This window comes from Equus caballus, chromosome 19, assembly GCF_041296265.1.
Source record: "Equus caballus isolate H_3958 breed thoroughbred chromosome 19, TB-T2T, whole genome shotgun sequence".
Lineage (NCBI taxonomy): Eukaryota > Metazoa > Chordata > Mammalia > Perissodactyla > Equidae > Equus > Equus caballus.
Window position 1 is genome coordinate 54,112,015 of NC_091702.1, and position 25,502 is coordinate 54,137,516.

The 25,502-nt window shown below is 41.1% G+C and overlaps 1 protein-coding gene and 1 non-coding gene across 6 annotated transcripts; both read right to left on the reverse strand.

Moving 5' to 3' along the window:
• Nucleotides 1–205: 205 nt before the first annotated feature.
• QTRT2 (queuine tRNA-ribosyltransferase accessory subunit 2) lies at nucleotides 206–25,433 on the reverse strand. Of its 5 annotated transcripts, XM_070242772.1 has the most exons (10): nucleotides 25,245–25,339; nucleotides 18,193–18,413; nucleotides 17,576–17,692; nucleotides 17,361–17,416; nucleotides 15,395–15,471; nucleotides 13,594–13,806; nucleotides 8,897–9,096; nucleotides 6,362–6,513; nucleotides 4,254–4,371; nucleotides 206–2,342 (listed from the first exon to the last, which is right to left on the reverse strand). In XM_070242772.1, the coding sequence occupies exons 5-10, from the start codon at nucleotides 15,467–15,469 to the stop codon at nucleotides 2,111–2,113; spliced, it is 990 nt and encodes a 329-aa protein (XP_070098873.1). In that variant the 5' UTR covers nucleotides 15,470–15,471; nucleotides 17,361–17,416; nucleotides 17,576–17,692; nucleotides 18,193–18,413; nucleotides 25,245–25,339; the 3' UTR covers nucleotides 206–2,110. The 5 variants fall into 5 exon arrangements, with proteins under 5 accessions (XP_070098873.1, XP_001501103.4, XP_023479509.2 ...); XM_001501053.6 differs by lacking the exon at nucleotides 17,576–17,692 and having other exon boundaries at nucleotides 25,245–25,433; XM_023623741.2 differs by lacking the exons at nucleotides 17,361–17,416; nucleotides 17,576–17,692; nucleotides 18,193–18,413; nucleotides 25,245–25,339 and adding an exon at nucleotides 14,743–15,063 and having other exon boundaries at nucleotides 15,198–15,427.
• On the reverse strand, nucleotides 20,222–20,369 carry LOC111769134 (small nucleolar RNA SNORA57). The gene has a single exon (XR_002801930.1). It is a non-coding gene; the product is annotated as a small nucleolar RNA SNORA57 (small nucleolar RNA).
• Nucleotides 25,434–25,502: the final 69 nt, after the last annotated feature.

Consider the following 25,502-nt stretch of genomic DNA (forward strand, 5'->3'; position numbering starts at 1 on the left):
TAATTATATGACGTAAAGAGACAGGTGCATCACTGAATCTCCTTCTTGGATGTCACATGTAGTGCGAGTGCACTTAAAACAATGACTACAGATGGAAGAAATGAAGAAAAATTTCTTTTCCAATGGAGAACATTCCTGGTACTATGGAAATTTAATATTTGTTTTAATAGACTCACTACTATTTATAGGAAACAAGACAGTCTTCTTTTAATTAAAACTGTTTATTGGCTATTGACTTTAATTGATTTACATTAAAGACACATTTTTTCAAATGTGCTAATAAGAAAAAGGCCCAGAAAAATGGACAATGTTGGGCAGAATTTTCAGTGTTTTGAACATAAATAAAACTCACAAATTTTATATGGACTCTGGGATACTTATTAACACTCCTCCAACAATGGATTTGGCATTGACTGGGAATATAAACCTATGAAAAAGACCAATCCAATAGATTTTATTTTAAAACATATCCTTGAGAACAGAAACTCTGCATTTCATAAGTACCCTTGGCAGTCACGACGGAGAGGTTATAAGAATGTCCATGAATTCCAGAATTCATGAATTTTGGAACTCATGGACATTCTTAAACCACTAATTTAAAAAAACCATGTAAATGGGCACCCAACACATAAAAATACAGTAACCACATAATTAAAAACAATGTTCAGTAATGCCCACTAAAATGAACAAACAGCAAAATACGGCACAAGAATGTAAAATAAATACATTTCATACACCTACAAACAAAACAAAGGCATCTTTTTGGTTCTGTTGCTTTCACAAAAACTATGTGCGTATGTGTGCATGTATGTGTATTCTCACAGAAAACTTCACAATTACAGAAAAGTACAAATAAAAATCACCTGTCACACCATCAAGAAAAATGTCACTGCTTTAGTGAGAGCAGAAAAATCTCAGAGAATCAGAGATCATCTGGAGGGTCTTCCCAGCCTTAAGATCTGCTGATGCCAATTCACCAACCACTTCAAAGTCCACAGGCCAACTCTCTTTTTAGACTCTCAAATATCTGTACTGTTGCCTGACTCCTGGCACCACTGCATTTTTTTATCTGGCCAAGAATGATTAATAAACAAGGACACAGGGAAGGCTATGATTCTAATCTAAAACTTTTTGTTCCCAATATTAGAGCCAGACGGAATCTTAGAAGTCCATTCAGTCCTATCCACTGTGCCTGTCCCCATTTATTCAGGAGGAAACAGCTATGGAGAGGTTAAGTGAGTTGCCCAGGTGTCACAGCTGAGTAGAACTGAAACCTGATCCTCTAATTGCCAGGCCAGGGCTCTGGCCAAGAGAACACACGGAATGTGTAGCCCCAGTGATGGGACTAGTTAGTATGTGGTTCAACTATTAATGAGCCTGAAGGGCAGACCACAGTGGATCTGTACAACCAGAGGAAAGCAGCTCAGCAAACTTTCGGCTCCTAACAGGCAACTGCACTGGCTCTAGGGAGACAAGCCACAAATAGACCATGTGGTCAAATGAAGGAGTGTGCCCTGGGCCAAGTGATCACAGGAGCAATGTGAGAGCCCCACATTCCATGGAGATGTGAGCCTGGTTAAGTCACAAGAGCCATTTCTGATTGAATTGCACTGCCAGGGCAGCTTGGAAGGCAGAAATGTCCAAAAGAGGTCCCTGAGAATATAAGGATTAAAATAAAGAAAACTCTTGAATTAGCCAGATTCCTTCTCCAGTCAACAGGCACGTGTCCACAGAGGTCTTGTTGCTCATGGCCAATCCTCTCCCTTGAAGCTCCAATCCAACTCAGCAAACCCTCAGAATCTCATCACCCCCACTTCAAGGCTGTCCCTTCACATCTAAAGCTTTTGTCTTTGACTAAACAAAGCTCTATTAGAATTAGCATAGAAATATTAAAGGTTCAATTCTTTCTGATCAACCTAGGTCATTGAAGTCTTTAGAAGAAACCTCTAGAGCCTTACACGGGCAGAGTTTGGTACAGAAGTTCCTTATTTGAGCAGACCTTATTCTCAAACGTAAATGATTAAAGCTAAGATCATTTCATGTTTTCTGCTTCCCACATTACAACAGTGTACAGGGTCAAGGTGAAGAGTCAAACTGTGTATGCCAGGTCTCAAGATGCCTGCCTGCGGATGAGCTCTTTCAACTGTGCCAGTCTGTCATTTTTTAGCGCTTCCCGGATGGAATGGAAAAATCCAAAGTAGTGTTCAAAGTTGTGCATCATAAGCAGGACCCCAGCCAACAGCTCATTGGTCACCAGCAGATGGTGGATGTACGCACGAGTATGATTCTGACAGCAGTAACAGGAACACCCTCTCACGAGCGGCTCAAAGTCCCCCTGGTACCTGAGAAAGGAAGTTACAACGATATTTCAGAAAGTGAAGGCAAGGAATCCACAACCTAGGCTATCTATTCTGCTGCTGCATAACCAATAGTTAATAACATCACTGGTAAAGATAATGCCGGACACCTGCTTAAGATGGCAATGTGGTCTCAAGTCAACAGAGCACAATGCGTCAGGAGACTGAGGAGTCTTCCCCTGACGGACAGAACCTCCTGGACTGAGGCTTACAAAGGAGCATTGAGAGAGTCATGTGGTCCCTCCCTCATGCTGGGTCTTATGAGTCACACTGTCCGTCCGTAAAGGCACACAACGTTAGGAAACACCCTTCTGATGAATGACACTTTTCTCCCACTTGCCACCAGCACTAGTATCAAAAGACACGGTATGACCTTTTACTTGCACAGCTTTTTGCAGTTTACAAAGCACTTTCTTTTTTTTTTTTTGAGGAAGATTAGCCCTGGGCTAACTGCTGCCAGTCCTCCTCTTTTTGCTGAGGAAGACTGGCCCTGAGCTAACACGCGTGCCTATCTCCCTCTACTTTATACATGGGACGCGTACCACAGCAGGGCGTGCCAAGTGGTACCCGGGATCTGAACCGGTGAATCCTGCACCACCGAGAAGTGGAACATGCGCACTTAACCGCTGCGCCACCGGGCCGGCCCCTACAAAGCACTTTTATATACACCATTTCATTTAATCTCTGCAAGCCCCCTGGAGATGGGCATTTTTATTATCATCTTACCAATGAAGACTACCCAGAGGGTTAAGAGGGAGGGCTCTGGAGCCCCAGTGCCTGGCTTTGATTCCTGGCTCACAACTCACTGGGGCAAGTCACTTACCCTCCGTCTTTGTCTTCTCATCTGTAATGGTAATAAAGGTCATAACGTGCCTACCATATAGAGCTGTTGCAAGGAGCAAATGAGTGAATATAGTAAAGGGCTTGGACACGGCTGGGCACATACTAAGCACTAATATATGTGTTACCTCTGATCAGCTATTAAACAGAAGTTAAACGACTTGACCAAGGTCACAAAGTCTTGAGCAGTGCCGGGATCCGAATTCCAAATCTCCAAGACCTCAAGTCTAGCGCTGATAATAAGAATACTACAATTTCCAATTCAATCTATAATGTAAAGGGAACTTCAGTAGGAACCATTTATTTACCCTAGAATTTTAAAAACAGAAATGAATCTCCTTGGCTATTTTTCAAGAAAGTAAATGTGGTAAACATCATGACTTCAAACCTTCAATCAAGAAGCCCCTAGAAAATATAGATGAGAACTAGGAATTTCATATCTTTCACAACTTTTCAAGTCTATCCTATTCCTAGATAGACATAAAAAAGTCTGAATCCCTAGAACATCCCTTTACATAAGAACAAACACACCCCAGCACTAAAGTGAGTGCACCGCACTCAGAAAAACCGCTCTCTGGCTCACTGCTTATTACCACTTTTGGCCAAATACAGAGTTACAAGATATCTTACTTCATTCTTCATAGAGGCAAATATTTTATTAAAGATTTATAATCTGTATACAACCAAGATGACTTAAGTTCCTTAAAATTTAAAAATTTTGTTGTTTTATCTCGAAATCTTTATTTTGCTGTCGTTATTTAAGTTAAGTAATTGGAAGGAGTAAATGACACCCAACGATGAATTTGGTCTAATCTTTCTGACAGCTCTTCTAAAACAATAGTTAGCCAGCCTCAGTTTTCTGATAAGACAAAGTACACAAATTCATTTGTAGAAAAAAAGGAGTTTTTCTAGAACTGAATTTGAGAAGGTCTAAATAATACCCAACTATAAATATGATATGAAGTCATAGAAAAGAGAAGAATTGCATAAACTTTTAAAAGAGACTGAAATTAAAAAGTCAGAAAATCAAAATCCAAACTTAAGAAAATTCCTTACTTCTTTTCCTTCAGATTAATTTCAAAAGATGTCATTTCCTGGTTGCAACCAGTTGTTTTAATTTTCTTTGTTTGATGCACATATTTTATTTCTTCCTGTGTCCCATTTTGTTGTAATACTGAAGGAGAAACCAATAAAAAGTCTTGAATGAAGATCAGATAAAGAGAGGCCTTTGGGAGAATTTTATTTTAGTTACTACTTCATGCCCTTTGACCTTGTAATTCCACTCCTGAGAATTTATCCTAAGGAAATGACACAAGTAAAGAGAAATAGCAATATGTACCAAGAGCATCACTGACTTACTATCTATAATATCAAAACTTGGAGATTCAACATCTAAGCAAATTATGGTTACAAGTATATAACATATAATCTTACTGTCAAGGGATGATTTTTAAAAAGCTGGTTGGGGGTGTGTGTGTATGTTCTGAGAAAGAGAGAGAGAATAAATGTGCATGTGTGTGTGTGTGTGTGTGTGTGTGTTGGAGTTATGTCTCATCATAATGTACACGCAAATTAATTGGGTTTTGTAACTGCCTATGTTCCAAACAGATTAAAAGTAGAATTTATGTATTCTGTACGGAGACTCTGGCCCTCCAGGGAACTCAGATTATCTAGAATTAAATGTTCCCTTGAACGCTTTGCTTTAAGAAAGAGCATTCCTGGAGCTGCAAGAGAAACACCAGTTACTACGCAAAGAACCAGCTGCCTTAAACAGGGCCAATAACAGAAGTATCGCCGGGAATGAGTACTGACAATCTCAGGGCTGGCCCAGGGAGAAGGGGCAGGCGGTCCTAGGAAGGTAATTTTGTCCAGGTCAAGGGAAAAAGAGAAGTGACCTGAGCATTGAGCACAGGGCTGTTATAATTTTGCTGCCATTATTTTGCATGCTGATGTGAGAAACCATAACAAAGCCCTGGCTTTCTGGAAAGTCCTTGTCACTAGGGGGAATTGCTGCCTGTATTAGGCAACTTATTCCTTTGGAATTTTCACTTTGTAATTGGCAAATTTACTATATACACACACACAGTTTTCCTAATCATGAAGAAACCTGGCTTTCTCTGGCCAAAAAAGGAACTTGTTTATTCCAGAGAACGCAATAGCAGGTTCTTTGTAGAGTTCTGCATCTTCATGGTACGAAATGACTAACAGTGACCCGTGCCTTGGTAGAAACAATTTAGCCTATAAATGAAGTCATGAACATTTATCAAGTGTTTATGGTACACCTATCGACACACATTATGTTCTGTTCTGTCTAAAGGACAGTAAAATTGACCTCCTATAAATAAGAATTTGATCCACCCGATTTGTTTTCAGAGGTAATGCGATTTAGATTAATGGTTAAGTTGCTTTACAAAAGTGTAACATCTTCTGAATGAAATTTTAATCACTTGTGGGGAATAAAATGAACCTTTAAAGAAGTCTCTGGCCCTACTCAAATTTAAGGTTGGCGGCGACAGAGGAAGCGTTCATAGGACAGCAGGACAAGGGAGGGAAAGCCCACGTCTGAAGGTTCCTTTTCTGCTGCCAGTTAAATGTCAGAATCTGAAACAGATTTTCTTGACTTCTGAATAACTAAACAATCAAAGAAAATGGCAGGGCTTCAAGGCAATACTAGCAGAGGAAAACAGCTCTCACATCTCAGTGTGTTAAAAAAAAAACACCAAAAAGTAAAAGTAACGCTGGGATCAGAGCAGGTGAGACTCCCTGTGTTTTAATAGCATGGGGTTTGCAAAAAGCAGACAAGAACCCTTTGTGAAAAAACGAATTATCTTTTACCATGCAGTTCAAAAGTAGTCTTTTCTTAGATTTTCATCACTATTCACTCGGAATAGTTTTTTTCAGGTTGTTAATAGAAGAGGTTTTGTTTTTCTTGGTTCTGCTCATTACAAAATCACTTCCTAAAATTGATGAGCTCCGTGTACAGTATTAGGTACCTGGTTTTGTGTGCCAACATGCCAGGGCGGACAGATAAGAACAAAGATGTCGCTTTATAAAAGGCTGGCTTTATAGTCTGCACATATTTCTGGCTTGTGACTCAAGCCAAAAATTAATAGGAAATAGAAGAAATGTAAGGATAACACAGAGATTAACTTCAAAAGACCTACATGTCTCCTCAGGATTCGGCTGGTAATCAAAGCTGAAGGTCAGGGCACAGCCCCGCTCTGTGACTTGATAAGGGAAAAAACTCTCAAATAAGTCCACTCCTCTCTCAATACACTCGAGCACCTCATCTGGCCGGCTAACACTGCAGATGAGCCTGCAAAAATAACAGTAAGAACAGGGACATGAGGTCAACGCCAGGAACGAACTCAGAGTCTTTCCAGAGGGCAATAAAAGTACTAATAATGACAACCACCAATCATGTCAGCAGGTCAGGCAGCAGATAACAAGGTGTGGTGGAAAGAACACAGGGCTCTGGAGGCAGAGAGACCTGGGCTAGAATCCCAGCTCTGTCGTTTATTTACTTGCTGTGTTGCTTCGGGAAAGTTTCTTAACCTCTCTTGGGTTTTAGTTTTCTCATGTTAAAAACAAGAGCAATAAAACACACCTCACAGAATTGTTCTGAGGATTAATGAGATACTTGAAAAAGCACATAGTGTAGTTTCTGGCCCCAAAGAGAAGTTCAATAAAGGTTAGTTTCCTTTCCCCCCTCATGCCTTCTGACCAACTTCCCTGGTCTTAGATTGAACTTTATAGCCTATCTACCTACTACATAGATTTTTTAAGACTACAAAGCTGTGTGTTTTATTTCCCCCTCAAATACTTTCCATGTTTTAACTGTACTTTGCCCATAATTATTTTTTTATTTTTTATTTTTTTGGTGAGGAAGATTGGCCCTGAGCTAACATCTACTGCCAATCGTCCTCTTTTTGCTTGAGGAACACTGGCCTTGAGCTAACATCTGTGGTAATCTTCCTCTACTTTGTATGTGGGACACTGCCACAGCATGGCTTGATGAGCAGTGCATAGGTCCGTGCCTGGGATCTGAAGCTATGAACCCCAGGCCAGCCCCTATAACTCTTTTGTATAATTGGCTCAAGAAAGACATTTTTATCTACTGTATTCTTCATAGGTTCGTTTACAAAGTAACTCTTGCTCTCAGAATTTCAAATCTGCCCAGAGAATCTAAAGAATCTAGTTGGCTTTCTTTGTGCTTCTTTCAATTTTCTCCATTAATAAAAAGTCTGCATGGTGGAATGAGCTGGTATTTTCAGAGGTAACAGGTAAGGCATTCCGAGAGTATTAACAATACTCAACCAGGTTCTGCCGCTAAAACGAGCTGGGGAGATGCACTAGATCAGGGCTGGCTGCTATTTTTCATGTTTGTTTTTCTACCCACAGTCCTTTTTATGAACTAGCAGAGAAAAGGTTACTGACTCTCGATTTCTAAAAGAAGTCCAAAAACAGGCTTACGCAATATTAAACAACCAGAACCCTTAAATAATTACTGGTTTTTCTGACTACAGTTTCCTTCAAGTAACATAATGTTTTAGAGCTCCTCTTCCACTGAAGCTGGCATTTCTACACACTTACAGAAAGAAAAACAATCCCAGCTTTCAAATCCCGTAACAGACATCTGTGAGCACTTAACTCAGAGAAGTCCAGCAAACGACGAGAAATACGAGTGCGGAATTGTTATCTGCACCAGAGAAATAAGCATGGGAGGGGCAACAACGAACACAGAGAACTGGGTTAAAATTTAGGGGCAAATGATGGCTGGGGTGATGAAAATACCATGTTCTGGCTGGTGTTTACACAAGCGTATACACTTACCGAGCTGTAGACTCACACACTTTAAGTTATACCTGGATTTTTTTTAAAGTGGTAAAATTACATATACTATATACTATTCAACAGCCCAAGGGGTATAAAGCAGCACCTTATAATCAAGCCTGATATCACATATCTGCAGGGAAAAAAGCATGAATAGTTACACCAAGTGGGATTAAAAAACAGTCTTTTCCTTAAATAAAGAAAAAAGAAAAAATGGGGTAGTCTAATAAGACACTAGCCGTACTCAGAAACGTGGGATTTTTAGTGTTGAATCTTACTGGTCATCTCTTCTCACTAGCACATAGTGAGAATCCTGTGATTTAGGGAAAGAACCAACCCCACTCTAGTGTTGCTAGTCCTGTCAATTTAAAAAAAAAAAAAAAAAGTGACACCACTTGCTCCCCACCTCAAATCTAAGAACTTCTTAAAGGTCTTTATTAGTAGGGCCCATCTTCATTCCACTACGCAGCCCAGCTTTGTCCTCAACTCCCCTTGATTAAGGCCAGAGGCCAACCTGATTAAAATCAAATATACCTGTCCCCATGCACCACGTTCTAACGAATAAAGAACAAAGTTTGTATTTGACACAAGAATGAGGGGAAATAGTATAACACTTGTCCTCACTTATAATCAGAATCAAATAAACTAATTCACATGGCAACCGTCCTCTGGCCTACATTCTGAAATCAAGGGCAGGACAGCCTTGATGGAAACTCCCCCTACATCTGCCTCAGCAGACTCAGCCCAGAAAGGACATAATCGAAACATCAAAAGACATGCACACGTGTAGACTGCATGACACACAGTCCCCAGCACTCCTGCTCTGCCACCCACAAGGCTTGGCCTGCACCCAAGTGAACACTAGCCTCGGTTTGTCCTCCGGCAGCTCTGCAGTGACTGATGACAGCAAGTGCAGTCTAGTCTCCAGGGTCATGGGATCCCCTTGAAAGCCATCCAGAAGGAAGCCTCCTACGGGCCGCTTGGCTGTCTCTCGTGCTGACCGCAGCCTCTCCTCCATTACGTCTCCACCTTCAATCACTCCAATGATCATACTTCTCTGAAGGGCCTAAGGCGAGAAAGGATCGAACGCTTTTAACTGTTTCCAGTAGCGGAGACCTATGTTTAAAGGAACCTTACACAGAAGCCCGACGGACGGACGAGACCTCAGCCGAGCTGCTGCCGCTGAAGCCTACCAGGAGGGTGGTGCCCCTCCTCCCTGAGAACCTTAGGGCTCCAAAGAACACAATCTGAAAGCCACCCAAACAGGCCAGAAAAGACTGAGGAGAAACTGAGGCAATCCCCACATGTGGTCATGCTTTAGGTTAGATTAAATTAAACCCACACTGAGCAGGTACAAGAGGAAAAGGATGAAAGGAACAGTTTTAATTTAAATGACTACCCACGTCTCTTAGTTAGAGACAACTTTAGGAACTTTGAAACTGGTTGTTTGGGGCAATTGACTATCCATTTGGAAAAAAATAAAATAAAAACTACATTGCACACCATCTTCAAAAATACTTTCCACACGGCCCTAAGATCTAAACATAAAAAATACAGTTATGCTAGTATCAGAAGAATATATAGAATATTTTTATAATCTTGGGATAAGGAAGGCATTTCTAAGCAACTGAGAGCTTACAGGAAAAGGCTGACATATCTGAGCACAAAAGTATTAAAACTTCTCCAGTGAAATATACCATCAACAAAGGCAAAGGAGAACTTAAGCGTTGGAGGAATAGGTAAATATACCATAGAAAGAGCTCCAACATATCCTCTAAGGAAATGAAAACTCCATAAAAATCTAGGCAGATATGTGAATATGAACTTCAGAAAAATAAATGTGAATGTCCTCTGGACATATGGAGAGCTAACTAAAACTCACTAGTAAGGAAATGCAAATTGGAAACAATTAGATACCATTTTTGCCCATCACATCAACAAAAAAAGACAGCAACACAGTGGAGGTGAAAGTATCGGTGAAATGATAACTAGAGACTGAAAATTAGATCAGCCGCATGGCAGGGCAAGTAGAGAAGACTTAAAATGCCAATGCTTTTATCTTTATATCCTAAAATTCTACTTCTAAGAAATCTCCCGCAAATATATTCACTCATATGCACCAAGGTATGTTTACAAAGATGTTTAGATTACTGAAAAACTAGAAACAACCCAAATATCCATCAGGAGTAAAGGCTTAAACAAAATATGATATATTCATAGTATGGTTTCCTCTGCAGCTATTTTAAAAAGAATGCAGCAGATAAGAGTTATATATCATTGACAGGGAAAGAGTTTGAAGATACTGTTAAAAAAAAACCCAAGAAATTTCTCACCATATGATCACATTCATGTAATAAAAACCACATACAGAGATGCATATATATGTAATAATTATGTGTATGTGTCTGTAAAAAAACAAGATTTGCAAGGAAATACACAAATCCACAGTGGCTCTCTAGTAGAAGAGAGGAATGGGGAGGGAGCCTGGCAGGCTGTGAAGAAGGAATTCCTCTTCTTAGGTAAAGCAGGAGGGACACAGACTCTTCTCCAGAAAGAACACCTGGGATGCTGCGTGGAGAATGAATTAAGGGTGAAGATGTCTAAAGGATGGGGTAGGAGACAACTTTACCAACCCAGGGAAAAGATGAAGAGGATGTGGACTAAGGCACGGGCAGTGGGGTGAAGAGGAGGGATAGGATTGGAAAGCTCATCAGGAGGGACAAGCAACACACCTTGACTGATTAGTCATCCGAGGAGAGGATGCAGACAGTCTAGGATGCCTCCTGGCTCCTGTTTGGGAAGTCCAGGGAGAGGGTGAGAAAAGACAGAGAATCCTAGAAAAACAGTGGAGGTTGAGGCAAGATGATTATTCTGTTTTGTGTATTCTGTGTTTGAGGAATCAGAGGACGTAGAAATTCAGCCACTGAATATATGGGCCTAAAGTTGTGGACAAGTGTGATACAAATGCGGGTGCCCAGGCTAGAATGGCAGATGTCTGGCACAATGCTCCCCAATCCTCCTTCCAAGGCTGACATGGCTAATAGACTACTCTCTTCCTGCTGCACCCAGGCACAGCTCCAAGCACCCTGGGATGAAACCCATTTGCCATCCCTGGCCTAGGGAATATACGGAAAAGCAAAGAAAGCCAACAACAGAACCTTGGGGAGCATCAATATTTAAGGACATTCAGAATAAGAGGATTCAGTGAATAGGAGGGGAAGGAATCATAGGAAAAGGAAAAGATGGATGCAGCCATACCAAGCAGACAGATACACAGGCCTGCCCCTTTACATGACTGGCACAGCCCTGTCTGGGGAACTCCTTTTCATGGGTGTAAGAAGTACAATCATATAATTGTCTAAAATGGAACACATTTAAGACTAAAAGGGGGTGCTGTTAGTAATCATATCATGACAATAGCGTAAGCTTATAGATTACAGAGAGAGACCCCAGCATTTGACCAACAGATACAGTGTGAAATGGTGAGGCTGACTATAACACAGAAAAGGGACTTGAGGCTCATCTGGCCTTTCTAATAATCATGCTCTGTCATAGTCCTTGTCCTCCTTTCTACTCATCCAGACACTACTCGTCCTACAAGGATAATTACCAGCTCAAAACAATTGCTAGTGAGCAACGCTAACAATTCAGACCCACAGCAATGTCCCCCCCCAACACCCATTGCAGATACTGAGAGTTCTATTCAGAATGACAACTAAGTTTCCTCTATTTCATGTACATTAACTTTATTAGCCAAATTATATTTTTATTAGTAAATGCAAAATAACAATGTTCCTCAAACTGAATGCGCTTTGCCATAGTGGGACCAGATCACTGCTTGGGATTACTCCATGGGAATTCTCCCAACATGGAAATTCTGCCCTTTGATCACTATCTTCTGTTTTCCTACCTCCTCCCTCTCTGTTAGTGAATGCATCCTTTTCCAACTTCATCAACTCTGCTATCAGGCTCCCTTGTTTGCTGCTACAACTTCATCTTCCCCACCCTATCATCACCATTCACCATCCGCAAGCATTTACTGAGGGCTTACTATGTGTCAGGCATTCTGCTACATGATGAAGATACAAAAAGGACACAGAAATTGAGCTTAAGGAGGTCACAATCTAATAAAGATGAACACCTAAGGAAATCATTGCAGTACCATATGATTGGGGCTATAATACAGCTACATACAAATTAAAGAGGTGGCAAAGGATGAACAGAACTTCCTGGAAGGGTCAGGGACAGTTTCCTAGAATGATGAATGGAATGAAATGAGCCAGATTTGGAAGCAAGAGAAGGAATATGGCTGGAGATAAGAAAAGAAAAAACCAGGGTCCGGCCCCATGGCTGAGTGGTTAAGTTCAGGCACTCTACTTCGGCAGCCCAGGGCTTCACTGATTCGGATCCTGGGTGCAGACATGGCACCGCTTGTCAGGCCATGCTAAGGCGGCATCCCACGTGCCACAACTAGAAGGACCCACAACTAAAATATACAACTATGTACTGGGAGGATTTGGGGAGAAAAAGCAGAAAGAAAAAAAAAGATTGGTAACAGTTGTTAGCTCAGGTGCCAATCTTAAAAAAATAAAAAAGAAAAATAGAAAACAAAAGAAAAACCAATCCAGGAGGAAGTCTGTGGACAGGCACAGCAGACTGAAACAGGATGACGCCTCAGGGAACTCAGATAACTCCAAAGAGCCAGAGTGCCAACCACAGGAGAAAGCAGCTGGCACTGGGCTGGGGGCAGAAGAGGCCGGGTCACGGCAGGCTGTCCCTGCCACGTAAGAGCTGAAGTGGAGAGTCATGAAATTCTTTAAGGGAAGTGAGCAACAGGTTCATATGTGCGCTTCACAAAGATCTCTCAGAGAACCGGGCTGAAGATGGATTGGTTAGAAATGAGAACAGAGGAGAGGATAATTAAAAGGTAATTGTCTGTATAAGAGGTGATGAGGTTATTATGCCTTAAGGGGGTGATAAGAAGGGGGGGCAGATTCTAGGGAGATGGAATCAAGGAGGAGTGCACAAGAGTGAACAATGAGATATTAAACTGGATAGCAAAGGGAGTCTTGAAAGACTCGAATTTCTAGACTGAAGAACTTAGTGGCTGCCATGAACTGAGACAAGAATACTGAGGAAGAACAGAAGGAAGAACAGGTCTGAGGTAATAAGATACTGAGTTCAGTTACCTCTGAGTTTGAGTACACGGGAAGGATACTCTAGCGACAAAACCTAGCTAAAACCCTGTAGTTATGTAATTCTGAAGTTAAGCAGGATGATCTTGATTATACATATGATTTTAGAATTATTCAGCAATTAAAACTAAGAGGAGGCTGCCCAGGGAGAACATACAGAGTGGGATGAAAAGAGAGACTAAGACAGAATCCCAGAGAGCAGTAAGACTTAAGGCTCAGGAGAAAAAAAACCAGGAGAGTGTGAAAGAGCCCAAGAAGTGAGGAGCAAAGAAGTAGGAGGAGGACAGGAAAGGAGGTATCATGGAATGTAAATCAGCGAGAGCTTTAAAAAGAAAGGAGTGGTGAGCAAGTGAGCGGTACAGCCTTACCTCAGACTCTTCCTGTAGCCGTAGACAATTATCCAGGAAGAGAAGCGATCGGTCAACAGACTTCCTGGCTCTTTTTATGGAAGTTGCTTCCGCACAAGATGCCTCTCCATCTGAGAGGCACTGGAACCAGTCGGGCTGAAGGGCCTGCTGAATTGCCATGAACTTGGAAACAGTCATTTCTACTCGTCCTCCAACACCCCACACAGACACAGACTGCCATGGAACAAGACGATGAGGAATTAGTGAGAGCAAAGTGAAAATAAAAAGAAAACAAAATGATAAAGCAATTCTGAATTTAATTCTTCTCTACAACTGGAGAGAGAGTGGCAATTCAATATCCTAGACGTGGTGGACAAAAGAGGTGTCCTATAGTATATTCCAAATTCTCTAAGGACCTTATAGGTCATGGAGAATCCTTCAATGGCCATACAAGCCAACTTCTGAGCTAGCCCCCAAGAATTCCTTGTTATATTTTTCCAGAAGCCCAGTCTTCCATTGTCCCCCATCCAAGCTGTTCCTGAATACATCACAGGCTGATTCTCCCGCCTTTGTCCGCATCGTTCTTTTTGACTGAAATGCTCTTCCCCTCCTTCTTTGCCCGGTAAAATACTATACATCCTCTAAGACAGAGAGTTCAAATATCATCTTCTCTATGTTCCCCAAACTTTCCTAGGCATAATCATTCACTCACTCTGCTAAGCTCTTTCAGCAATTTGTACTTTTTCTTTTATAGAAAAGACAGCCCTTATCACACCATTGTATATTTGTCTGACTAGGATACTCCAGTTCATGTTTGTGTCCCAAAAGCAGTCTAGGGCCTCACACATTATTCCTGTTTAATAAGCATTTACTAGGTTGAGTTAGATACAGAATTATGTGCAAAGACATAAACTCCACAGTACACAAGAATCTCTATATGTTCCTTTGGTTACTCCTTCCCCAACAGCATCTCTCTTCTTAGAAGAGATTGACAAGGAGATAGATGGGGAGGCCACATACAGTCCTTTTATTCTGGCATAAGAACACTGTTTAAATGAATCCTCTCTCCCTCATAAAAGGGGTAGATAACTGAGGTCAAATATTTTCTTTTGAATTCAAATTACAAAATAAAAAGAAATTTAAAGCAGAAGAATAATTTAGAACAGTTACCTTAAGTAAGATTAATAGATATTGTTGACAACAATAAAGTCAGCGCAGGAAAAATAACTGCATTTGTAAGGAACGGTATACACTGAAGTCTTGCCAGAAAGCTGTCCTCAGGGACAATGCAATGGGCCACATCCCAGGTGACAATTTTAATGAAGTTCTTTTGATACTGTTCTCCACTAGCTAAAATTTCTGGCTGTGAACCCAACCATTTCAAATTCTGTTCTAAAAGCAAGCAGTATGATCCCGAGGTTCTACTATATATAGTTATCCATGTGATAACTCTCATCAGCAACTTTCCCCCTCTTCCTGAGGTTGTTAAAACTGCAAATAAAGCACGGCATCAGAAGATGAGTGTTTTCTACCATCATAGCAACTTCTTTTTTGGGCATGTACTTGACCCTTCTCCACCCCCAAAATTTTTGCAACAATGAAAAAGCTGAGGACGTATTCCTTACCTTAACCCCATCCTCAGGCAGCCCTGCCCTAACTCCTGTAACCACCCCATCCCACCATATTCATGGAAATAAAGAGAAGCATAAAGGGGTCAGGAATGGGCCAGCATTCCAGGCAGTGGGATCCTAGCAGCTGAGGGATACAACAGGCTGACTCCCTGGGACAAAGCTGCGGCCTGGAGGCCCTTCTGTGAACACACCTTGTTTGTTACATAACCAGCTGGGCAGGGGCTGACTGGATCGTGCAGGGAGCAGTATAAAAGCGATTCCGGCATGCCTGTGTAAACATAAAAAAGAACCCCTGGAAACACTGACATCAACAATGACACTGTGTTGTAACAGAGAGCAGCTTCCTAATTGGTACTGCTGGATAAACCAACGCTGAACACAATAAATTGCTCGTACCTGATCTTAGAATCACAGGACACCTGTCAACATGAATGAAAAGATTACTCTGAAGCTTACTAATCTAAAAGAAGAATTAAAGGCAAAGGTTCATGTCTAACGATGCAGAGGGTTGCTACAAAGGAAAGGTGTATCTTAAAGTATGAGATACAAGGAAAGTGTTTAATGACATGCTGGCTACTTGATCTGCTTTGAAGAAGAATTTAATATCAAGTAGGTTCGTTCTAGGTACCACTCAAGGAGAACTAGATACTGGAAAGATGAAATGATGTGGTCAAAAGGTAATCTCATTAATAATAAAGCCATCCCACATCATGGTCCCCAGGGGCAGAATTTCGGGGAAGCTGTAGGATACTGCAAATGGACCACATCTTCAGTAATTTCACTGATTCAAGATGACAGTTTCTTAGGTTCTTTAGTCAAAAAGACAGTTATTTTAAAAGAAAAAATCCAAAAAAAAAGCTTAGTAAACCATATGTGCTTAAATTTCATATGCTACCCTGCATTTTCATAAGAAAAAAAATGGGATTTCACTGAAAAAAAGACCAAAAAAAAAGCAAATTAAAAAAAGACAAAGACCTCTGCAGTTCTCCACCTTACTTTCCACAATTTCAATTATTACAATTATCTCCAGAAAGCTTATATTAGCTACTTTCACTTAATTATATGCTTGTATACTTTAAAGCTGGTTATTAAAATTGGTCTCGGATCAAGGAAAAAGATATTACATAAATCCCTCTACTGAAACACAGGGCCTTGTGACAATAAAGTCATCATGCAATTTCCTTCAGAAGCAGAGGACTAAACAGCCAAGGGAAACAGAATTTCATTCACTTAAGTGAGTCCTGGATATGGGGAAAAGCTTAAGGAGAAAGTGGCTGACAGAAGAACAGGCTGTCGAGCTGTCGCTGCTCAGCTTTTCCTATAAGTAAACAGACATGTACATCTGCATTTAAAATCCTATTTCTGGAAAAAAGATAACATTAACATATCAGATTGTGGGTGTATATAAACTCTCATCCTCTGTCTTATGTTTTGGGCTCAAACATGACAAGACTGCCTTGGATCTTAGCTATGTCCCATGCAGTTGCTCACTGCTGGGTCTCTGCTCCAAGCCCAGAGTGTGTGCCCAGACCTGTCTACCACCACAGTGTGCCCACCTCCTGACCTGGCTAACTCCCATTCTTCCTTGAGCCAACTAAGGGGACCCCTCATCTTCTCTCTCAAGCATCCTTTCTTGGGGGCCAGCCCAGTGGCATAATGGGTAAGTTCGTGTGCTCTGCTTCAGCAGCCTGGCGTTCACAGGTCTGGATCCCGGGTGCAGACCCAGCTCCACTCGTCAAGCCACACTGTGGTGGCACCCCACGTAAAATAGAGGAAGACTGGCACAGATGTTCGCTCAGTGACAATCTTCCTCAGGAAAAAAAAAAAAAAGAATCCTTTCTTGCTTCTGACCTCCTTCCACATGTGCCCTACAGCAGGGTGCATGCTCCTCCCTCTGGCTCTCATGATACAGGTACCTATCCCTAATCCTGCAAATGCAGTCACCACACTCCACTAGAATCACCTGTTTCTCTTTATCCCAACCAGGCTCTGAGTTCCATGAGGGCAGCAACTGTTTCTATTCATCTTAGATGCTCAGTAAATGCTTATTAAATTAATAAATAAGTAAACATATGAATGAAAGATCAAAGAATGAACAGAACCTCCAAACTCCAAATTAACACATCACAAGGCACACACAAATAACTTCATTTTTACCTATAAACTTTCCAACTCCTTCCTTATATTCTGCCAAGACTTCATGATGTTCTGCCCTGTAAGCAAAACAGAAAAATGCGTAACATAACAACGAATCATCCTACAGATACTCTATACAACAACTGAAGCCCTCTCCTCCCCCGCCAAACAAGCCACACGACAATGAACAGAGTCTTGAACACAAAGTACACCACTATTCAAGAGTCCCAACTCACTAGGCTGAGTTCATTAGCCAGAGGAGACCTCTTCAGTTTGCAAGTGGTTCTGTGAGAAGACAAACTGGCCAAGATCAACTGCTTCAGAATACTCGGATTTTCTTCTTTCCCCTGCCCCTTTAAAAACCACTGTTATTTACAAAACACTGCAGAATTATTTGATCATAGAGCACATTCTTGAATTAATGATAAAGCGGTATGTACACTACACAAAATGATCTAACTCCATTAGCTGTTTCCATAAAGCCATACTAGCAAGTACATCTGCAGAGACAGACAAAACTTTGAGGCTAGTGCATGAAGACAGCCCTGAGGCTCCAAGTTTAGCTCACATGGAGCACTCCCTGCCCTGTCACCCCGGGAGCAGTGGAATGAGGGCAGTACGGAACTGTGGGTTCAGAGGAAAAGTGAAGCAGCTCTAACACCTAGGTCTGGCCAGCGGCTTACAGATTAGGCCCAGAGGATGTGTAATATGTGATCTCTCTCTTCTGATTTCATCCTAAAAATCTACAAATTTTGTACATATAAGCAAAAAAGTCTTTCTCTTTACTGCACCTTATTAAGGTAATTAAGCTGCTGCCAGAGTTGACACTTGAATGATCGGGTCTAATACTTACAGCGATGACAGTGTAAGCTGAGCCATGGCAGGAACCCTATGGATATTATGCAGTGTGTGAGGGGTCAGGTGGGGAGCAGAGCCAGTCTTGGTGTACAGAAGGCAGCCTGGAACATCAATGGTGCGGTCCCCCGTTTTGCCTAGGTTTTTTATTTTTCCTAGGCGACAGCCATTAACTACCTTGGTCAGACTCAGCTTCATCCTATGGGATTCCTCTAGGTCCTGATAAGAAAAGAGCATTAAATTCAGGAGTTCCATGACATCTAAAGGCTAAACATTTTGCAAAGAAAGCAACCTACCAAAAAATTAATGATAGCATGTTTATTACTACCTCCAGTCTAGGATTTTTTTAGAAATCAGGAATAGGAAATGGGAAAAGACACAGAGAGAATAAGACACCTTCGCCAAAGTCCCAGAGCAATAAGATGACATCAACCACATTTAAATTCAGGCATGGAAGTTTTGTGCAAGCTGATGAAAACCAAACCAACAGAAGGACGAAAGGAAAGACCTAGCATGCACAGAGTGCTATGGAGCCAAGGTTCACTCTCAGCCTTGAAAACGTCTATAGAGGAAGGTGACACTGCTCAGGAAATATTGATTACTGATTTGATCCATTTTTTCTTTCTCTAATTCAAGAGATTACTAGACAACATAGCAGTTTTTCCTAATATGTAGTTAAATGAAGAAAACAGGTTCCAAAACAGCATTCTGGTGTTTATTAATATACATGAAAGAATACACATCAAAAGATAAATAGGTTATTTCTGAGAGGTGGGATTATTTTCCAATTTTTCTTTTAGGGTGTCCAAATAGAGGTGAGAAATCTGTGTGGAGCATACATTTAATTCATAAGCAATTTAGCATTATTTTTATAATTGCGAAGGAAAAATATTTGCTAAAAGAAAAAAATAAAGGTATCGTTTCTAACTTCCATAGACACCCAGGGGAAAAAATCAGAAAACATTATCAATTTCTTCGTTGGATGCTGTTAATTATTATTCAGTGAAGCAAATCCTGGGCTCCACTTCTTAAAATGCACTACAAACTTGGTAACCAGGCATGATAGATAATTTGCAAAATGTCCTGGCTTACCAGCATTTTACAGATACCAGTATCTCTACGGCAAGCATCACACCCTCTGGAATTCTCGCCAATGGGCTAGGCCCAGTTTTACTAGTAGACCAGTTATTACAGCTATGAGAGTCTCCAACCTCAGATCCTGTCCTCTTAAGCATTACACTCTACCACACTGAAAGTCAACCATTATTTAAGATAACAAATAAGCATTATCTATCATTAGCTTAAAAATATTTAGAAAGGCGAATGTTACTTTCTGGGGAGTCAGAAATTCTTATACTGAAATAAAACTGTCAATACATCTGTAGAATTTTAGAATAAGAATAACTACTTTCTGTATGGTCAATAAGAGATTTCATGTTAAACGTGAATTATAAAAAATAGTATAAATATTTGAGGAAAGCTTCGTCAATTTTATCTGACTCTAACTTTGCTATTTCAAGTTATCACAAAGATCGACATAAGAATAAATATCACTGTAACTCACAGAAATGCAGATTATTAAGGGAAAAAAGTTACGTTTTAACAAAGAGTAATATAAAAGCTATTTTTTTTAAAAGCTCTAGTACACATTAAAACTGTTAAAATAGGGGCCGGCCCCATGGTCAAGTGGCTAAAGTTCCATGTGCTCCGCTTTGGCAGCCCCTGGGTTTGCAGGTTTGGATCCTAGGCACAGACCTACTCCACTCATCAGCCACGCCATGGAGGCATCCCACATATGAAATAGAGGAAGACTGGCACAGATGTTAGCTCAGAGCCAATCTTCCTCACCAAAGAAAAACAAAAAAATCAAAAAACTGTTAAAAGAAAGTTTATACCAAAAAATTATACTAACATAGTTACAGGCTAATAAGGATGTACTTGAGAAAATATGAGTCATTACTTTAGACAATCATATTCCTCATTGATTTATCAGATAATACACATAACTTTCTGATTTTTTTATTCCCCCATGTCCTGGTGCTTGAGGATAGAAGCGGCGCACTGGAAGCCACCAGCACTGAAGACACAACGCCGAGACGGCTGGAGCCCTTTCCCTCTGCCTCCATACATTATGGGGACCGGGATGCATGCCTGATCCCCGCCAAGAAAAGGAGCATATAACCTTCTGATTTTAAGTGATAAAAATCTATTTTAAACTAACAGAGCTCTGAAGCCATTTGTAGGAAAGTTAAAGCCTGCATTTTGCCATGTAAGTTCCGGGTAACTGGAGCGGGGGAAGCACAAAGATGAGAAATGCTCTTTAAAGTTAACGAATCAACACCTGTTAGTCTGACTCAATACTGAAATCAAACAAATACACAATAACAGGTTTTTGAAACATAAATAGGAACTAATGAAAACGTAACAGACCAAGATTATTACACACTGCAGTAACTTACGCAGTTCCTACCCTCACACACATCTGAGAATGGAAGGACCTGTATTGGCTGGAGCTTTCTCAGAAAGGGCTAGAGACAAGAATTTGCTGGTTCTTCCCTTTACTGAGGAAATACTGTCTCATCTGAGCTAGTTAAGTTTTGTAAAGAGCTTAAATGTACACACAAGTTGTACTTTTTAAATTAAATTCATATAAAGGTAGAAAGAGGCTTCATAGGATAAAACTAGTATGTTTGAAAAATGAAGTTTAGGATTCTAGGATGCTACCAATTTTTATTATTATTATCTCTCCCCATCAAACCTATGCTTTCATTTTTCCCGTTTATTAATAAATAACATAAAAGACTGACAATCAAAGCTTCTGATGAGCAGGTGATAACCTGCTTTTCCATGCCAACTTAACACAATTCCAAGTAAAAACAGCAAACCCCAATGCTGCAGTAAACCTCCGTTTAACTCCCAGGTAATGTATGATTGCCATGAGACCTCAGAAATGCTGAAAACCAGAGTCTGACCATGGCTACCAGAGATTTCAGCCTGAGAACTTTTCATGAACATCGTCGTTCCCTCTGCCATTTTACAATAATGAATCTGAGGCTAAGCAAGATTAATCATAGACAGTCTAGAACCCAGATCTCCTGCCAAGACGCCAGTGCTTTGAGTAACACAACGTTTGTATATGCATATGGCCCCTTCCCACTCTCTCCTTAATTGAAGAAATAGAATTCTTCATTTTTAACCCAGGGTCTGTCATCATAGGTCCTTGGTAGCTCTAGAGGACATCAGCCACTATGTTCTTAGATGCAGAGGTGGGTTCTCTCATGACACAATGCACAAAAGTTTCATCTCCAGACCTTTAAAGATGAAATTCAAAATCCTTAGCTTAGCATGGGTATACTGAAGCCACTAGATCAGCTGAAGAGAACGACCCAGCCAGCTCTGTCCACAGTGTAGGACTCTGATGCTATATACTCACATTCTGCTGTTGGGGCCTTGTTAAGAGTCCCACCCTAATCACAGCAAATCAACATGTCACCAAAGGAAAAAGTAAGCAAGGAAAAGTAGATGACTGTGTTTAAGAAAAAGTAATGTAACAGATAAACTGCTGCTATCAGTGATTCTCTGTATTGCAAGGATAAGTATATTAAGCAATCTAAAGAATGCATCAGAGAATGCACTTCAGCTGGAAACCAACATTTAAAAAAATAACATGCACAATCTTAATAAAGAGTTAAAAAAATAAAATAAAATAAAATAACATGCAGGGGGCCAGCCCTGTGGTGCAGCGGTTAAGCTGGCGTGCTCTGCTTCAGCAGCCCAGGGTTCGCAGGTTCGGATCCTGGACGTGACTCACCATCGCTTGTCAAGCCACGCTGGGCAGCATCCCACATAAAATAGACGAAGACTGCCACAGATGTTAGCTCAGCGACAATCTTCCTCAAACAAAAAGAGGAAGATTGGCAACAGATGTTAGCTCAGGGCCCATCTTCCTCACAAAAACAAAAAACAGGGGCCAGCCCAGTGGTGCAGCGGTTAAATGTGCACAAACCGGGGTTCACCGGTTTGGATCCCGGGTGAGGACATGGCACCCCTTGGCACACCACGCTGTGGTAGGCGTCCCACGTATAAAGTAGAGGAAGATAGGCACGCGTGTTAGCTCAGGGCCAGACTTCCTCAGGAAAAAAAGGAGGACTGGCAGTAGTTAGCTCAGGGCTGATCTTCCTCAAAAAGAAACAAAAAACAAACTACACGCAACTTTGTCCAGAGCTAAAGGAACCAAGTTTTCCTTTCCCCATTCACTGTTCAGTTTATGGTTAATGTTTTTATAATTTCACCTTTTTTCTAGGGGCTTAAATACAAAAGTTTTTATTATGGAGTAATGTAAATATAATACACACATACACATATTCATGTACATATTTTTTTAAAACATGCTTTGGGAGTGACATAATGTACTAATCCAAGCAAAGTTCTCAAGAAACAAACCAACAGTCTCTAAAATATCAACTGGCTTTTATCTGCCTTCATCACCACCTGCTCCCCTTTCACTCGCTGTGAGTTTCTTTTAAGGTTTCTAGTGTTGTGTTTTTCCAAATATACATTCACACTTCACTTCTACAAACAGGGTTCCTGGGAAAGACTTAAGGAAAAATCATTAGGAAAGCCATTTGGAAATGAATGGTTAATCGAAAAACCCTTATCACTTTAAGGACAAGTGACAGGCCACCAGTGGATCTGTGCCTTTACAAGGGCTAACAAAGATGTCGCGCACCCCTGGCAGCACTGTACCTGTCCTGACACCTCCAGTGCTACACACTTCTCCCCCCACTGCTCCCTCCAGAGAGAAGGGATTGTTAGATGCTTCTTTGATGTATTCTTTACAAACTGTCATGGAAAGATAACCACAGTATGCTAAGGGAAAAGAGCAAGCTTAGGTGAACATATTTTTTGTGAAAGAAAAACTGTATATGTATATTTATAAAGACACACACACACTCTCCAATGTTTGTATATGCATAGAAAAAAGTCCGAGGGACTTCTAAACAATATGGTGCACTGAGCTGACTCAGAAAGACACAGAGAAATGATGGACTCTAAAATTCTAGAAAACAGGGGCCAGCCCTGTGGCCGAGCGGTTAAGTTCACGAGCTCTGCTTCAGCGGCTCGGGGTTTCGCTGGTTTGGATCCTGGACATGGACACGGCACCGCTCATCAGGCCATGCTGAGGCGGCATCCCACATGCCACAACTAGAAGGACCCACAACTAAGAATACACAACTATGTACTGGGGGGCTTTGGGGAGAAAAAGGAAAAATAAAAAATCTTAAAAAAACAATAAATAAAATAAAATTCTAGAAAACAGTAACAGAAGATGAGAAGGAGACTATTCGAAGGCAGAGTGCTCTAAAATGCTTACACTATTTGGCAGGAGGAGAGAGATAATAATGTTAAACTTTGTTAAGTATGTGTGTTAAAAATTTTAAAGTAACCATTAAAAGATTAACGACAGAATGCATAATTTCCAAACTTGTTGGCGAGCGGTGGGGAAGGATAAAGAAAAATTGTTTAATACAATAAAAGGCAAGAGAGAGGAAAAGAGACCAAAAACCACATCGAAAATAGAAAATACAAAATAAGATGGCAGAAGTAAGTCCAAATATGTCAGTAATCACAATAAAAGTTAATTTCACCTATTTAAAGACATAACGACAACAGTAGGAACTAACATTCGTTGGGCATTTACTATGAATCAAGTACCGTTCTTTACATATTAACTCTGCTAATACGTATCATCATATCAACCCCATAAGACAGATGCTATGATTATGTGCATTTTACAGATGAGAAAACTGAGGCTAATAAAGTCACCAGTTGAGAAGTGGCAGAGCCAGGACTAAAATCATAGAAGTGGGGCTTTAGAGGCTGTATTCCAGTAGGCTGGTAGCCTATTAGAAGTCCCATCTTGTCCATAAGCATACTTAATGTTTACCTATTAACTGTAATGTTAAGATATAATTTTATAGTCAGATTTTCCATTTTGTTATAGTGTTATTATTGTTGTTTTCCCTTATCTCCCTCTCTGCCTCTATCCATCCTCCCAGCCTCTACAACAACCCTTCTCCATACTCATAGAGACATTTAAACACACCTGTACATGGGAAGGGATTTTTTTTTTTTAATAAAAAATGTAAATATACCATGCTGCATGCACATCTCTGCAATTTGCTTTTTTCCCAAGAATACACAAGAGATATCTTTCCTGAAGAGGAGACACAGAGCTAACTTACCCTTTTAAAATAAGTGCGTCATGATATTGCATAGTTTGGATGTAACCCAATTTACTCAACCATCACCCTTCTGATGGACATTCAGGTTATGGAGCGGGTCCCACGATCTCTAGAATAGTCTGCGGGTACGGCTTCCCTGATCTCATTTTCACCAATCTCAAGTCCACTTTAATTTACGTTTCCGGGGAGAGCGCTATACATACACTGATTTTTCATCGTTACCACAACTCCAATGATTTAGGTACTATCATCCCAATTCTGCCGATGAGTAAATCAAGGGTCTGAGAATTACTTAAATGAGTTGCCTAAGGTCATACAAGCACAAAAGTAGCTGGGTCGGAAGCTCCTGCTCTAAATCTTCATTCTGACTTTTGAACGCATGTATTCAGAATGGACTGTCCTCGGGAATATCCAGCCTCAATCAATAAGGATGCATTTATCTTCACTCCATGGACCACCTCCAGGGGCCCCAGACCTCGCGAAGTGCTTAGCTTAGTGATTGGAGATCGTTCCATCCCTCCCTAACATTCCGGGCAGTCTAGAAAAAACTTCCAGCTGAGAACTTGATCCTTGAGCAGAGGCCAGTCGAAAGGAAGCCCTCTTCTCTCAGAGACGCAGAGCTCACACGATTTGGGAGAACCTGGACTTAGGGAAGCCAAGATCCACCACGACACCCAGAAAAGGGAAGGAGAGACACAGCAGGCGTACAATTACAGTTACTGCAACACAATCAGGAAGCGTGTGGGCGCGACGCGATTCTTCCCCCTCAGCAGCCCCCACACCATCAGGGAAAGGGGGCACTTACCTGCAAACCTCTCAACCTTTTTCCTTGAGACCCCTTAAACTCCTCGCCGTTCGCTACCACGTGTCCGGCTAGCGGAAAATCTCGGCCCCTAAAACACCGCCTCGGATTCAGAGCCAATCAGGGAGCAGTACGTCATCACCGGGCGACAGTAAAAAGCAAAGGTAATGTCAAAGAGAGCGCCGGTGATTGCGAGGTCGAAGGACCACTGCCGTTGCCATGGGTAACTGAGCAACTCGTTCCGCATGCGCAAAGCCTCCT

Excerpts from the sequence above, each read along its gene's own strand:
- QTRT2 (XM_001501053.6), bottom strand. The coding sequence starts at position 18,392 with ATGAAGCTGAGTCTGACCAAGGTAGTTAATGGCTGTCGCCTAGGAAAA. Across the intron at positions 6,514-8,896 it reads CTGCCGGAGGACAAACCGAG|GCTCATCTGCAGTGTTAGCC; the intron begins GCTAGTGTTCAC and ends TTATTTTTGCAG. Across the intron at positions 2,343-4,253 it reads ATTAATCTGAAGGAAAAGAA|GTACCAGGGGGACTTTGAGC; the intron begins GTAAGGAATTTT and ends TTCCTTTCTCAG.